The sequence below is a fragment of the Oncorhynchus mykiss genome, chromosome 5 (assembly GCF_013265735.2).
Source record: "Oncorhynchus mykiss isolate Arlee chromosome 5, USDA_OmykA_1.1, whole genome shotgun sequence".
NCBI classification, from domain to species: Eukaryota; Metazoa; Chordata; class Actinopteri; order Salmoniformes; family Salmonidae; genus Oncorhynchus; species Oncorhynchus mykiss.
The window spans coordinates 28,219,671-28,236,398 of record NC_048569.1 but is presented as its reverse complement, the minus strand read 5'-3'; the positions used below and the strand labels follow the sequence as shown (position 1 = coordinate 28,236,398).

The following is a 16,728-nucleotide window of genomic DNA, read 5'->3' as shown; positions in this document are numbered from 1 at the left end:
TTAGAGGGACGGCCAGGTCTTGGTAGATTTGCAGTGGTCTGATACTCCTTCCATTTCAATATTATCGCTTGCACAGTGCTCCTTGGGATGTTTAAAGCTTGGGAAATCTTTTTGTATCCAAATCCGGCTTTAAACTTCTTCACAACAGTATCTCGGCCCTGCCTGGTGTGTTCCTTGTTCTTCATGATGCTCTCTGCGCTTTTAACGGACCTCTGAGACTATCACAGTGCAGGTGCATTTATACGGAGACTTGATTACACACAGGTGGATTGTATTTATCATCATTAGTCATTTAGGTCAACATTGGATCATTCAGAGATCCTCACCGAACTTCTGGAGGGAGTTTGTTGCACTGAAAGTAAAGGGGCTGAATAATTTTGCACGCCCAATTTTTCCGTTTTTGATTTGTTAAAAAAGTTTGAAATATCCAATAAATGTCGTTCCACTTCATGATTGTGTCCCACTTGTTGTTGATTCTTCACAAAAAAATACAGTTTTATATCTTTATGTTTGAAGCCTGAAATGTGGCAAAAGGTCGCAAAGTTCAAGGGGGCCGAATACTTTCGCAAGGCACTGTATGTGGTGTTCAATGCAGGCCTACATTGCAAACTAATGCGGCGAACTCAGTGAAGTTCAATCTCTTGCGTCTCTGCGCTGCATGGCATTTCTGGAGGAGGGGCGCAGTTTAGAGGAAACATTACTGGTACAGTAGGACTACCAATCACAGATTAATGAGATTTACTTTGCTACTCTGCAATACCATGAACCCATGTGTTGTCCCTATTTCTTCATTCATATCTCAATGTCCAGCCAAAGACTAGGGAGCAAAAAGTGCTTTTTGAACCAGGATATGTGACACGTCATTGGAAAGCAGATCACAGAACAGAAAAACATGGGAGTGCTGGAGCAAATGTTATTTATTTTAGAAGTAAAAACAGAAAATACAAAATAAAAACACGATAAAGGTACAACATGACAATTGAAATTGATTGGTAAAACGTGGCAAAAATTATCTATACACAGTCTTTACGCATTCAAGGCTTTTCTGAACCAAATATCCTCTGTTTCTTTCTCTGTTTCTGCTCTATGAAATGCCAGTTCTCTCTGTTATGGAAGACAACTATTGCCACATTCAGCAGGACTCAGTGTTCCATGGACATGGTGCTGTTCTGAACGTCCAGATGTAGAATGTTGTGAATATGGTGGCCCAGAGGGTGATTGTGTATGGTGTGCTACACAAGTTGAGATTACAAATGGTCATAACCATATTAAATCAGGCCACAACCCTCCCACCAAATGGGAGCAAACATAACACAAAGACCGTTGAAGCACTGTGTGCTCCGTTGTGGGTAAATGTGTCATTCAGTACAAACCGCCACACAACGCAGCAAAACGTTTAATAAACTGAACACACTATGACTCTTCCTGACTGGTTGAAATGTCCATATTTGAAAGGGCTTCATCCAATGGAAGAGAGGGGGAGTCCTCTTTGGCCAATAGGTTGTTCTTGCGTAGTTGACAGGCCTGCTGGTAGGGTGGGCGAATGGGGGGCTGGGTGGGGGGCGTGTACTTGTATTCCTTACTGGCATCCAACTACGAAGAAAAATAATATTAAGTTTAATGTGCACAGCACAAAAGTTTAATATGAAGTAAGTCTGTCTCCGACAAACACAAATGTTGGTTGACTGAAAGTCACCTGTTCTTTCGACCAATCGATCGCTAAACATTTTTAAACCTGTATTATTTCATAGACACACCCTACGTGTTGTAATAAAATCAACTAGCTACATTGAGCTTGTCTGATGCTTTAAGATTAGTTTGATGCCTCAAGAGGGCGCCAGAGATTTAGATAACCAGAAGATAAAAACCTTAACCTGACCCATCTATTCTCCTCCCACTCCTGCTGGCTTTCGCAGATTCTGCTATAACTCTCCTGAAGTTGCCGGTAATAGGCTACATGGGGAGTCTGCAACCTTTCTCATGTGGAATGCTAATTTATCTTACAATTTCTACCGATCTGCGCGTGCGAGTTATGGTTTTCATATGCACATTTTTGTGAAATACCCTATAAAATGTACTTCCTTTGCAAACTTTCTAAAAATAGCCTACATAAAGCCAACAAATAAAAACATAGCAGCCTGTAGATAGAAAATATCCAGAAAAAAATTAATATCCTATAAATCACATTGGCTACACATGGCCTGTCTGCAACGAACTTGAAACATTGTATCAACTATTTACTTGGGTCCGGCCCGAAAATATTCTGGGCCCTCAGTTTCCCGCGTCAGTGAGCTCTGGACAGACACAGCTGTAGGCGATTTGCACAAGGGATTAGAAGCAGTGCTTGACTTGGGCAGGAACTCACCAGAGCTGAGTACAGCACCTCAAATTGTATACTGCTTGAGCTCCTGTTCCTCTTAAAATAATATTAGCTCAAAAGTATTGTGGCGCTCTTGCACCTAAATATAAACTGTACCAGCACCCAAAATGAGTACCGGAACCTATTTCAGTCCAAGTCCAACAATGATAAGCCTATTTTATGACGTTTCCACTGGATCAGAGCATGACATTATTCAATTCCACGCTGAGTGGTTATCGAAAGGGAGAGAGCGAGAAAGATTTTTTCAAATAGATCGAGGAACTATTGTAATTCTCAATGGATGTAAAAACAGAGTTTGTTTACTTGCTGTTTCAGGTGAATAAAACATTACTTTGAGAAACTTCGCAGGACATTAGGGGTGGTGCAATAAGCAGAAATACTATCCGATCACCAATTGGACACAGGTAGGCTATAGGCCTACTTCTATGCGTGCTCGTCCATCTTAAAAGAAATTAACGTAACCAAACATTGTAGATTAGAAATTATAGGAATTAACAGAAAATGTACTTCTGGTGATACATGTAATGAGGAATTGATATACACTAACAATCAAATGCAAACAATTCACACAATGAAGTTATGAAACAATGAAGGCCAGAAAAAAATGGCCAGAAAAAAATGGCCAGAAAAAAATTACTTTCTTCTGAAACTTGTCAGTCTATTCTTGTTCTGAGTAATGAAGGCTATTCCATGGGAGAAATTGCCAAGAACCTGAAGATCTCGTACAACGCTGTGTACTATTCCCTTCACAGAACAGAGCACACTGGCTCTAACCAGAAAAGAAAGAGGAGTGGGAGGCCCCGGTGCACAACTGAGCAAGAGGACAAGTACATTAGAGGGAACAGAGAAGAGGCGACTCCGGGATGCTGGCCTTCTAGGCAGAGTTCCTCTGTCCAGTGTGTGTTCTTTTGCCCATCCTAATCTTTTCTTATTACTGGCCAGTCTGAGATATGGCTTTTTCTTTGCAACTCTGCCTAGAAGGCCAGCATCCCAGAGTTGCCTCTTCACTGTTGACGTTGAGACTGGTGTTTTGCGGGTTAAAATAAAAATAACATAAATGTGATGTTATTTTAAAGGACAAAAAAAATTAAATCTAGGTGACCCCAAACATTTGAACGGTAGTGTGTGTATATATTTGTTACTGCTCGACTAAAACAATCTCTGTCGACCAACAGCCTAACGACCAAACAATTGATCAGTCGACTAATTGGGATCAGACCTAATATGAAACATCTATGGAGTAACAGCTTTGAGACTAGTAAAGAAAAGCATTGGTCTACAATACATGTATCAACAGAGACATGTATCTGAATATCAATACCTGGAGAGGGTAGGTCCGGTCCGAGTCAAAGGCACTCAGGTCTCCACAGGCCAAGAAAGGAACTATGATTCTATTTGGTCCCTCCAGCTGGTTAAAATCTACATCTGAAACAGACAGAAACCAACTTGAGTACCAGTGTATATGGAGTTGAAACATGAGGAAGATGGGAAACATCACTGTGTTGTTACCATATGAGTGATCCAGTAGAGGATTGGACATGTTGGGCACATATCCTACTGGAGGAGAGTAATTCTGACACATCACAAATGCCTCTGTAGAAATGAGAGAATGAAACAAACAAATATTAGACTCAAGCAGCACAACGCCTACTTAATCCTTCAAACCTTCTGACAAAACCAGGCATTTGAATGGAAACCATCTATGATCCGGTGTGTGACCAGTGTCAGCTGTGGTCTCCAGCTCACCTATGCTGGAGTTCCTGCTGCTCCGGGGCTTAGCACAGGTCACACTACTGAAGAATATCTTAAGCTGGGAGTACAGGAGGGTCACGTCCTTCCCCCGGAATATCTACACAGTAACCACAGCATAAGATAACTTCTACATGACATAGGCTTCTTAGCTCATTTCTCTACACAATTTTAAAAAAACAAACAAAGTGCAGAACTTGTTACATCAACACACACATACATTGTAATAGTGTTGGTATTATTCATTTTGTATTGTAGATATGTAGTAGAGGTCGACCGATTATGATTTTTCAACGCCGATACTGATTATTGGAGGACCAAAAAAAGCCGTTACCGATTAATCAACCGATTTTTATATATACAGTGGGGCAAAAAAGTATTTAGTCAGCCACCAATTGTGCAAGTTCTCCCACTTAAAAAGATGAGGCCTGTAATTTTCATCATAGGTACACTTCAACTATGGCAGACAAAATGAGAAAAAAAATCCAGAAAATCACATTGTGAATCACATTTATTTTCTAATTTTGTCTGTCATAGTTGAAGTGTACCTATGATGAAAATTACAGGCCTCTCATCTTTTTAAGTGGGAGAACTTGAACAATTGGTGGCTGACTAAATACTTCTTTGCCCCACTGTATTAATATATTTGTAATAATGACAATTGCAACAATACTGAATGAACAATTAACACTTATTTTAACTTAATATAAAACATAAAATATTTAGTCTCAAATAAATAATGAAACATGCTCAATTTGGTTTAAATAATGCAAAAAGAGTTTGAGAAGAAAGTAAAAGTGCAATATGTTCCGTGTAAAAAAGCTAACGTTTAAGTTCCTTGCTCAGAACATATGAAAGCTGGTGGTTCAATATTCCCAGTTCTTCAATATTCCCAGTTAAGAAGTTTTAGGTTGTAGTTATTATAGGAATTATGACGTGTCGACTATTTCTCTCTATACCATTTGTATTTCATATACCTTTGACTATTGGATGTTCTAATAGGCACTTTAGAATTGCCAGCCTAATCTCAGGAGATGATAGGCTTGAAGTCATAAACAGCGCTGTGATTCAAGCATTGCTAAGAGCTGCTGGCAAATGCAGTAAAGTTTGAATGAATGCTTACGAACCTGCTGCTGCCTACCACCGCTCAGTCAGACTGCTCTATCAAATATCAAATCAGAGACTTAATTATAATATAACAAACACAGAAATACAGGCTTTTGGTCATTAATATGGTCAAATCAGAAACTATAATTTCGAAAACAAAACATTTATACTTTCAGTGAAATACGGAACCGTTACATATTTTATCTAACGGGTGGCAACCCCAAGTCTAAATATTGCTGTTACATTGCACAACCTTCAATGTCATAATTATGTACAATTCTGGCAAATTAGGTCGCAACGAGCCAGGCGGCCCAAACTGTTGCATATACCCTGACTCTGCGTGCAATGAATGCAAGAGAAGTGACACAATTTCCCTAGTTAATATTGCCTACTAACATTTTTTTTTTAAACTAAATATGCAGGTTTAAAAATATATACTTCTGTGTATTGATTTTAAGAAAGGCATTGATGTTTATGGTTGGGTACATTCGTGCAACGATTGTGCTTTTTTTCTCGACTGCGCTTTGTTAAATCATCACCCGTTTGGCGAAGTAGGCTGTGATTCGATAATAAATGAACAGGCACCGCATTGATTATATGCAACGCAGGACAAGCTAGTTAACCTAGTAATATAATCAACCATGTGTAGTTAACTAGTGATGTGAAGATTGATTGTTTTTTATAAGATACGTTTAATGCTAGTTAGCAACTTACCTTGGCTCCTTGCTGCACTCGAGTAACAGGTGGTCAGCCTGCCACGCAGTCTCCTCGTGGAATGCAATGTAATCGGCCATAACCGGCATTCAAAAATGCTGATTACCGATTGTTATGAAAACTTGAAATCGGCCCTAATTAATCAACGATGGCGATTAATCGGTCGACCTCTAATATGTAGTGGTGTAATAATGTTATATGATGTACTGTTTTATCGTTTGTTTTATGTCTGATGTAAGTGCCTGAATCTGTTTGGACCCCAGGAAGAGTAACTGCTGCCTTGGCAGTAACTAATGGGGATCCCTAATAAATACAAATACAAACAAGTCCTCATCCAACATACAGCCCACCTTTGCAACAAACGTTCCTCCAGGTTTCAGGACGTGTGTTGTAATGTTTAGGGCCTGAGACGGGATATTTAGAAATTGATTATAAAGGATAAACAAAGATAACTGATCAGCCATTTGGGATTCAACTCAATATTACACAGTATTGCAGTGTGATACTCACAGCCAATAGGAGCTGAGCTTGGATGTACTCATCCACATCATGGAGTCCTGTCACTATGTAGACAAGCCAGAAAATGACCAATAAGGAAAAGCCATACGCATATAGTGCAATGAAGAAAACACAACAAATCCCACAGTGCCAACTAAGAGAAGAGTATGCAACTAAATGCAAGAGGACACAAACCAAACTGAAACCAGAGGGAAGAAAACACTCTCACACTCACCGTCTGGGGCTCCATCACACACTACCAGGTCTGCAGGCTGTCCTTCAAAATGCCTGATTATCTCCAGGGCAGTGGAGATCTAAAAGCAATAAATATATTTGACCCGCCAGCTTTGTTGAAATAGAGTTTGAGAATCTGATCCAAATCTGTTATACAATGTCTGCATTCCAAACCAAACATTTATTTACTCTGCCCTTGATGACTTGTACTTCATTCTCTGAAAGGAATCAGGCCAATACTGCAACGAATTCAGTGTTCCAGAATAGTGTGTTGGTATTATAGTTTCTCTATAACTCCATGCTACAGTTACCTTGGTGATGTCCCCCTGGATCTGTGTCACCCCAGGGAGAGGAGCCATGGCCTGTAGGTCCACCGCCACTATCTTTACCTCCTCACTCTTCTCCTCCTTTCCTCTGTCAAACCGTCAGATAAATGTACAATATTAGTGTTATGCACACTATTTCTTAACACCCCATACTAATAGACGCCAACTATGCTTCAAGTAGAATTTATTTAACCTTTAATTAACTAGGCAAGTCAGCTAAGAACAAATTCTTATTCACAATGACGGCCTACCCTGGCCAAACCCAGACGACACTGGGCCAATTGTGCGCCGTCCTATGCGACTCCCAATCACAGACAGATTTGAACCAGGGACCTCTTGCACTGAGATGCAGTGCCTTAGACCACTGCGCCACTAGGGAGCCAAGGAAAGTAAAGAGATTGAAACCAACCTGAGTTTACGGCTCAGGACCTGGCTCCAGCTGCCTGGGGCAGCACAGAGGTCGACTGCCCTTTTTACACCTGGGGAGGGAGAAATGGATGTCAATGTCATATTCAAGTGACATCAGAAATGGATGATCAAATTCATCTCCCTTTTTCCTTTGGCATAATGTTATATTTTACAATGGCCATACCCAATAACATAAGCCATTGATGTCTGATGTTGACCTAGGGTAAAACAACCATGGCCAGAAATGTTAACCCAAGGGGCCTTCTTGCCTTTGAACAGGCCAAACTCCTCATCCAGTTGCAGTAGTTTGAAGGCGCTCCTGGCCCTCCAGCCCTCCTCCTTGGCAAGACGGTAGTAGATATCCCGTTTGTCTTTGGAGGAGCGGCCCATCTTCACCTGCACAACAAAACAGATTTCAGTCACATTAGGTTAGTTAGGCCAGAGCAGTTTAGATGTCAGTAACATAAGACTAGGCCAGAACCCTTTATTGCAACATGATAAGTCCTATTCCTTTCAGGTGAAGTTGACTTGGCTAAATTAGCCGTTAGCTAAAAGTCTAGCAATCCCAAGCTAAGTCTATTTATGGAACCGTTTGCTTAGCTTCCTGACAAGCTAGCAAACTGAAAACGTGCTAAATGTGTTCGCATTCACTTTCAGACAAACAAATATAGAAATTCAGGACTAATGTGGAAGGGAAATAGGTTTATTATGTGCATACTCACACTTTCACTTCCTCGCTGTGCTTTACTCACGTAAACGTTGACGTTGTGAGGACCCAACATAGTTGCCTCGTTAACGCCTGTACAAAATTCTAAGCGTTAATCTTCAATCGATGGTCAAATTAGCTACTTTTTTTTCTAATTACTGTACACCGTCGAAGATTAAGTTATAGAGCACGTAAAAATGGACTATAAAGTGATATTTCCCATGTATACTGTAACTTGCTATGTGTGCTAACTTACTGCCACCACGAGAAAAGGTGAGCAAAATGTCTGCACAAAGTTATTTAATCATTGGATACTGTTATGAGGAGTACTGGTCACATAGTCAGCGATGGGCAGTATGTCTGTTACATGTATTTGAAATAGGTATTTCAATTACTTCTGAGTAGTTTGTCATTTATATTACAATGGGCTGAACTCCAATGTATTTTGTAACAAGATACTTTCGAGAGCTGTCATTTGTCTTTTTTTGACATTTTCACCATTTTGTCACCCTGCATTGGTATCAGAAGTCTGATGGCACTATGGTGTGATAAGACTGTCTGCTAAATGAACGTAATATACATGTATATCAGAGGAGGCTGGTGGGGGAGCCATAGAAGGACGGGCTCATTGTAATGGCTGGAATTAAATACATTAAACGTATCAAACATATGGAAACCACATGTTTGACTCTATTCCATTTATTCCATTCCAGCCATTACAATGAGCATGTCTCCTATATCTCTTCCCACCAGCCTCCCTTGATCTATATGCAAAAATGAACAATTGCAATTGCAATCGGAGTATTATTCTAATGAGCTCTGCCCTGAAGCAAGGCCAATAATAATACCCAGTATGCTTTGCAGTTCATTTTGGTATGTTAATTTTCACATATACAGTAACATTTTGGTCATTTAGCAGACACTCTTACCCAGAGTGACTTACTTCAACTAAGGTAGATAAACAACATTATAAACTATGGATGCTGATTGGCTGACAGCTGTGGTATATCACACCATATACCACGGGTATGACAAAACATTTATTTTTACTGCTTTAATTACATTGGTAACCAGTTTATAAAGCAATAAGACTCCCCGTTCCTGAGAATGTTGTTGCTGTTCTGTTTTTTGTTGTTTATTTTCATACATTGATCTTTATGGTATTTTGTAATTGTATTTTATGTTGTATTTTGTCAGTTTGCCCATCCCTGAATAGTCCAACATTAGTGTTTATTATTCAGGTGATTCAACACTATAGCTCTAGGTGGCACTAAAATCATGAAGAGAAGGCTACAAACAGTCTCTCAGAGTTAGGACACATCACCTATTATAAAACAATTAAATAACATTTGCTGTAACAAATGCAGCCATATACAACATCCAACAAAACATACAAACATACAAATACAACATATAGGCCTACAAAATATTGCCAAATTTGAAAATGAATGTGCAAAGCGATGGGAGAATCCACCAGCATAGGAATGAACTTACACAAATATTTTGGCCATTAGTTCAGCTCTATGGGTTCTTGGTGCCATTATCCATTGCTTTCCAACATATTGTTTTAGCTTGGTTCAGTTTATCTGCGGAATTGATGGAGATTCGTAAATGACTGAATATATGTTAGGTTCATTTGCATTGTCATCTGGGAAATTAGTGTTTTAACCGAGGCAGCAGAGCGTTGGGCCAGTAACCGTAAGGTCGCCGGTTCAAATCCCCGAGCCGGCAAGGTGGAAAACTCTGCTGTTTTTTCCTTGAGCAAGGCGGTAAACCCCAAACAACAATTAGGTATCCCCTTTCCCCTAACTCAAAGAAATAATCTCAGTGTTCCTTTAACTCTGATGCTGCTCTTGACCACTTGTCCATTAGGAGCCATTAATCATTACAGTCTGGCCGTGGTGTAGCCACTCTGTGAGTGTCAAAGTGCTTGGGGGCAAAAAGCCCTTGGCAGACGCTCAGAATTTATCTCAGAGTCACCCCTGTCGAAGCCAAGATCTCAATACTGCAGTGCTGCTTCCTGTCAAGGAGAAGAATAATGCAAGCTTTCTCTCTTTCTGTTTGAAATGCTGATGAGAGTACTATCGCCATGCGCTGGGATTCTGCATCACTTGTAATCCTGTTTCCTTTTTCATTGTAAAGCATTTTTAGTGAGGGTTGTCATACATATGTATGAGTCTGGTACCCCGTCATCACCCCCACAGTTTATGAGAAAACCATCCATCCAAGGTGTCAGGGGCTTGCAGGGTGAAGTAAGATTTTCTTGGACCCCGTATAGGCCCGCTTTGCAGAGTGGCAGTGGCTGTTATCGAGTGGCTTCTCCCTGGTCCTGCCAGGAAATGTGCTGACCTCTGAGGGTTAGATTACCCTGCCTCCCCAGAACAGCTCCAGAGCACTTGAGTACAAGGCCCACATCGTTGCCTGCAGATCAATACGCATCGAGTTGCCTTTTTACAAGAGGTACATTACCGTAAATGTGTTTGCTTTGCAGTGATTCTGCAACCGGGGACTACATTGTTCTATAGATTAAGCTGGAATGTATCTGAGGTATCTTTTATCAATTGAACCTGATCTCTTTTATCAATTGGACCTGATGGACACTTAAGGATATAACAAATAGGGCATGATGGGATATCAAACCTAACCCATTGCTGACTTCTCTGGTGCATATGTGCTCAAAAATATGATCTGTAATCCCAGATGAGTATGACATTAAATTCAAACATAATGGTATACCTCTGTAAATCTCCTATTTCCCTTGTTCTGAAGAGGCTCTCCTGCTGCTCTCTGCCATTAGTTAGATGTGCAGACACACAGACATGCATCCTGGGATAGATCTACTCTACAGAGCTCTCAGTCGCGGACCAAGGCCTCTGAAGTCTGCTGGCTTTGAAGGATTGAGTGAATACCTTTTTATCATTGCTCCTGTAATAACTCCAAATCTTTTCCTCCTCTCTTGATGGCTCCATCCTCCCCACTGAGGCAATTTAAGCATGGCCTCTTCCCAGGCGTATTATTCTCCCCTTTCCAGACTAGTTTTATATTACATCACATTAAAGAGCTAAGAATGATGGCTGGCCACAGACATTGTGTGGGAGGGCTGGGGTTATTAAGTCCATAGGTGAAGGAGTGGATTAGTGAGAGAGCAAGTGGTTAGATCAGTTAGCGAATGTTCAGATGAGTGAGTGAGTTGTTAGTCTTTAGATAAGTAATTGTGAGTTACGGTATAGGCAAGTGACTAACAAAGGTTTTGAATAACCCAAAATCTGCAAGGTAGACTTACTATGTGTATTTTTTTTGTATAACTTAAGTGCACTGCAGCATTGAGCTACTGAAGGACACAGTGAAACTCTTGTCTCCTCTCTTCCATCCTCCTCATCATTGCAGACAGACAGAGGGGAAAGGAGGGGTGTTAGAGAGTTTGGGAAAGGGAGGGGTGCAGAGAGTTTTTGGAAGGAGAGAGATTGCGCAGCACTGCAGAAACTGGGGCGTTGGCTGCACATTAGGAGCGATGAAAAATAGAAACGAGGTAGAGCGAAAGAAAGAAACAAGCGAGAGCTGCAGGAACATAATATACTGTATGTTATTTTGAGAAGGCTTAGAGGACGGGCAGAAGAGAGGGAGTGTCTGTCTGTCTGGTTGGAATTGAAATAATGGATGGAGGGGAAGTGAAACTAAATAGGAGAGGATAGGGAGGTTTTACCAACAGGTTATTGCACGAATGTTTATTAAAAGTTAAAAACATTGGTAACAAGGAAAGAAAATCAAATGGTGCAAATGTGTCAACGTTTGTATGAATGAGTATTACGTTATTCCGTGTTGACTTTTTTGTTAGCAAAATATATTGCTGCTTTTCAGCTCAAAGTAAATAATGACAATTTCATGAGTTGCGTTTTTGAAAATGAAAGTGCTTGTGAGTGTCAGGTTTGCGTGTGTGTGTCACTCTCTGTGTGTGTGTGTGTATTTGCCACTGAGGGAGTTTGAGTTTTGCCCTTAGCCCAGCACAGGGAAGCAGCTGCTTCATTCTCTATCAGGGCCAAGGAAGAAGGCTAGAGCACCAGCTCTCCCCTCTCATTTCATATGAATCAAATAAAATACAATTTTATTAGCCACATGTGCGGAATACATCAGTGAAATGCTTACTTACGAGCCCCTAACCAACAATGCAGGGGGGGGGGGGGGCAATGCAAATAGTCTGGGTAGCCATTTGATTAGATGTTCAGGAGTCTTATGGCTTGTGGGTAGAAGCTGTTTAGAAGCCTCTTGTACCTAGACTTGGCACTCCGTTACCACTTGCCGTGCGGTAGCAGAGAGAACAATATGATTAGGGTGGCTGGAGTCTTTGACAATTTTTAGGGCCTTCCTCTGACACCGCCCGGTGTAGAGGTCCTGGATGGCAGGAAGCTTGGCCCTAGTGATGTACTGGGCCATACGCACTACCCTCTGTAGTGCCTTGTGGTCGGAGGCCGAGAAGTTGCCATACCAGGCAGTGCCCTTGATGGTGCAGCTGTAGAACCTTTTGAGGATCTGAGGACCCATTACAAATCTTTTCAGTCTCCTGAGGGGGATTAGGTTTTGTCGTGTCCTCTTCACTACTGTCTTGGTGTGCTTGGACCATGTTAGTTTGATGGTGATGTGTACACCAAGGATCTTGACGCTCTCAACCTGCTCCACGACAGCCCTGTCAATGAGAATGGGGGTGTGCTCGGTCCTCTTTTTCCTGTAGTCTACAATCATCTCCTCTGTCTTGATCACGTTGAGGGAGAGGTTGTTGTCCTGGCACCACACGGCCAGGTCTCTGACCTTCTCCCTATAGGCTGTCTCATCGTTGTCGGTGATCAAGCCTACCACTGTTGTGTCATCGGCAAACTTAATGATGGTGTTGGAGTCGTGCCTGGACGCGTAGTCATGAGTGAACAGGAGGGGACTGAGCACGCATCCCTGAGGGGCCCCTGTGTTGAGGATCAGCGTGGTGGATGTGTTGTTACCTATCCTTACCACCTGGGCGCGGCCCGTCAGGAGACAAGGGTCCTGTTGCAGAGGGAGGTGTTTAGTCCCAGGGTCCTGTTGGGTTCTGAGAATATGAAAATATACCTATTCATGTCACTGATGGAGTGCTAAGGTTTAGAGGGTCTACACCAGAAGTTAAAGGTTCTAGGAGGAAGGTATATAGACTGTGCAACTGAGCTTGGAATTTTTTTTCGTTGCAGGGAAGCGATTACATGTGGCAGGCATTAATACGGGGAGACTGGTGGAGATCTTAGACACTAACAATGTCACTGAGGGAGAGAGGGTAATGTATAACATTTACATTATGTCAGGATATGTTATTGTTAGGCATCAGGGATCCTCTGTGAGGAGAAGAGAGTCTGATATCAATAACCATGACAGCCTTGAGTTGGGGAGGAGTGAGCACTTTGGGGTAGAGGTCAGGTTAGATGAAGTGAGGAAGAACAGATATCACTAAGGTTCTGTCTAGCAACAGAGATGCATTGGCTGTTCAGTTGTGGAGGAGGAGACTCAGCCTTGGAAAAAGGGTTAAATATCAGTACTTGGGTGACATTTTTTTTTTTGTCTGAATTACAGCTGTATTTAACTTGGTTAAGCTTCTCTAGTGTCCATGAGTGTCCATGAGTTATTTACTCAAAATTAGAACCTAACAGTCCTTAGCTTATTGATGAGCTTTGAGGGACCTACGGTGTTGAACACTGAGCTGTAGTCAATGAATAGCATTCTCACATAGGTGTTCCTTTTGTCCAGAGGGGAAAGGGCAGTGTTGAGTGCAATAGAGATTGCATCATCAGTGGATCTGATGGGGCGGTATGCAAATTGGAGTAGGTCTTGTTTTTCTGGGATAATGGTGTTGATGTGAGCCATGACCAGCCTTTCAAAGCACTTCATGGCTACAGACGTGAGTGCTACGGGTCGGTAGTCATTTAGGCAGGTTACCTTAGTGTTCTTGGGCACAGGCACTACTGTGGTCTGCTTAAAACATGTTGGTATTAGAGACTCGGACAGGGAGAGGTTGAAAATGTCAGTGAAGGCACTTGTCAGTTGGTCAGCGCGTGCTCGCAGTACATGTCCTGGTAATCCGTCTGGCCTACATCAGCTGTCTTCCAGAACATCAGCTGTCTTCCAGAACAGCGCTCATGCATGTTTCAGTGTTATTTGCCTTGAAGCGAGGTAGGTATGTGTCACTGGGCAGCACTTGGCTGTGCTTTGCTTTGCAGTCTGTAATGGTTTTCCAGCCCTCCCACATCCGATGAGCGTCAGAGCCGGTGTAGTACAATTTGATCTTAGTCCAGTATTGGCGCTTTGCCTGTTTGATGATTCGTCGGAGGGCATAGCAGGATTTCTTATAAGCTTCTAGGTTAGTCCCACTCCTTGAAAGCAGATTCAAGTTTCCCTGCATTAAAGTCCCCGGCTACTAGGAGCGCCACCTCTGGGTGAGCGTTTGCTTATGACGGAATACAGCTCATTCAGTGCAGTCTTAGTGCCAGCATCAGTCTGTGGTGGTATGTAGATAGCTATGAAAAATACCAATGAAAACTCTCTAGGTAGATAGTGTAGCCTACAGCTTATCATGAGATACTCTACCTCAGGCTGGCAAAACCTCGAGACATCATTAGATATTGTGCACCAGCTGTTATTTACAAAAATACATAGTCCGCCGCCTCTTGTCTAACCAGACGCTGCTATTCTATCCTGCCGATACAGCGTATAACCAGCCAGATGTATGTTGATAATGTCATCGTTCAGCCAAGACTCTGTGATGCATGAGATATTACGGTTTTGAATGTCCCATTGGTAGTTTAATCTTTTGCGTAGGTCATCGATTTTATTTTCCAAAGATTGTACGTTTGCTAGCAGAATGGAAGGAAGTGGGGGTTTATTCAATCGCCTACGAATTCTCAGATGGCAGTCCGTCCTCTCGTCCCTTTTTCTCTGCCTTCTCTTCACACAAATGACGGGGATCTGGCCTGTTCCCGGGGAAGCAGTATGTCGTTAGCGTCGGGCTCGTCAGACTCGTTAAAGGAAAAAAAGGATTCTGCCAGTCCGTGGTGAGTAATCGCAGTTCTGATACCCAGAAGTTATTTTCGGTCATAAGAGACGGTAGCAGCAACATTATGTACAAAATACTTTAAAAAATAAGTACAAATAACGCAAAGAAACAAACCAAAAAACACATTTGGTTAGGAATACATAAAACGTCAGCATGTGCTCCGCCGCCATCTCCAGCTTCCTTATGCAGCTGGAGCAGGATTGTGTCTCGGTACCACAGCACATTTTAAACCAGGGCTTATTAACTGAGCTATAGAGCATTTTCACATCATACATAAAAATGCAATTTTTACTTGGTTTGCTTGTTACTCACATGGATATGTATAGGAAATACACTTGTTGGGTTTTCAGGAAAACCCTGAATTAGCTACAGTGCAATAGGAAAGTGTTCAGACCCCTTGACTTTTTCCACATTTTGTTACGTTACATTATTTTATAAAATTGATTAAATTAATGTTTTTCCTCATCAATCTACACACAATACCTGAAAATGACAAAGTGAAAACAGGCTTTTGGAAATGTTTGCATAAGTATTAACCTTTGCTATGAGACTCGAAATTGAGTTCAGGTGCATCCTGCTTCCATTGATCATCTTTGAGATGTTTCTACAACTTGATTGGAGTCCACCTGTGGTAAATTAAATTGATTGGACATGATTTGGCAAGGTATATATGAGGTCCCACAGTTTACAGTGCATGTCAGGGCAAAAACTAAGCCACGATGTTAAAAGAATTCTCCGTAGAGCTCCGAGACAGTATTCTGTCAATGCACAGATATGGGGAAGGGTACCAAAAACATTCTGCAGCATCGAAGGTCCCCAAGAACACAGTGGCCTCCATCATTCTTAAATAGAATAAGTTTGAAACCACCAAGACTCTTCCTAGAGCAGCCTGTCCAAATTGAGCAAACGGGGGAGAAGTGCATTGTTCAGGGAGGTGACCAAGAACCCGATGGTCACTCTGACAGAGTTCTAGAGTTCCTCTGTGGAGATGGGAGAACCTTCCAGAAGGACAACCATCTCTGCAGCACTCCACCAATCAGGCCTTTATGGTAGAGTGTCCAGACGGAAGCCACTCCTCAGTAAAAGGCACATGACAGCCCTCTTGGAGTTTGCCAAAAGGTACCTAAAGGACTCTCAGACCATGAGAAACAAGATTTTCTGGTCTTATGAAACCAAGATTGAACTCTTTGGCCTGAATGCCAAGCGTCACGTCTGGAGGAAACCTGGCACCATCCCTACGATGGTGGTGGCAGCATCATGCTGTGGGTATGTTTTTAGCGGCAGGGACTGGGAGACTAGTCAGGATTGAGGCAAAGATGAACAGAGCAAAGTGCAGAGAGATCCTTGATGAAAACCTGCTCCTGAGCGCTCATGACCTCAGACTGGGTTGAAGGTTCACTTTCTAACAGGACAACAACCCTAAGCACACAGCCAGGGCAACGGAGAAGTGGCTTCGGGACTAGTCTCTGAATGTCCTTGAGTGGCCCGTCCAGAGCCCGGACTTGATCCCGATCGAACATCTCTGGAGAGACCTAAAAATCGC

The 16,728-nt window shown here is 42.0% G+C and overlaps 1 protein-coding gene across 2 annotated transcripts; it reads right to left on the bottom strand.

Moving 5' to 3' along the window:
• Positions 1-898: 898 nt before the first annotated feature.
• ftsj1 (FtsJ RNA 2'-O-methyltransferase 1) lies at positions 899-8,386 on the bottom strand. 2 transcript variants are annotated; one of them, XM_021602325.2, is made up of 11 exons: positions 8,139-8,386; positions 7,686-7,812; positions 7,418-7,487; positions 6,994-7,096; positions 6,684-6,762; positions 6,461-6,513; positions 6,301-6,354; positions 4,127-4,229; positions 3,890-3,973; positions 3,702-3,805; positions 899-1,593 (listed from the first exon to the last, which is right to left on the bottom strand). In XM_021602325.2, the coding sequence occupies exons 1-11, from the start codon at positions 8,196-8,198 to the stop codon at positions 1,414-1,416; spliced, it is 1,017 nt and encodes a 338-aa protein (XP_021458000.2). In that variant the 5' UTR covers positions 8,199-8,386; the 3' UTR covers positions 899-1,413. The 2 variants fall into 2 exon arrangements, with proteins under 2 accessions (XP_021458000.2, XP_036833091.1); XM_036977196.1 differs by lacking the exon at positions 8,139-8,386 and adding an exon at positions 7,898-8,116 and having other exon boundaries at positions 901-1,593.
• Between the last annotated feature and the right edge of the window lie 8,342 nt (positions 8,387-16,728).

Excerpts from the sequence above, each read along its gene's own strand:
- ftsj1 (XM_021602325.2), bottom strand. The coding sequence starts at position 8,198 with ATGTTGGGTCCTCACAACGTCAACGTTTACGTGAGTAAAGCACAGCGA. Across the intron at positions 6,763-6,993 it reads TCCAGGGGGACATCACCAAG|ATCTCCACTGCCCTGGAGAT; the intron begins GTAACTGTAGCA and ends TATTGCTTTTAG. Across the intron at positions 6,514-6,683 it reads GTGTGATGGAGCCCCAGACG|TGACAGGACTCCATGATGTG; the intron begins GTGAGTGTGAGA and ends TTGTCTACATAG.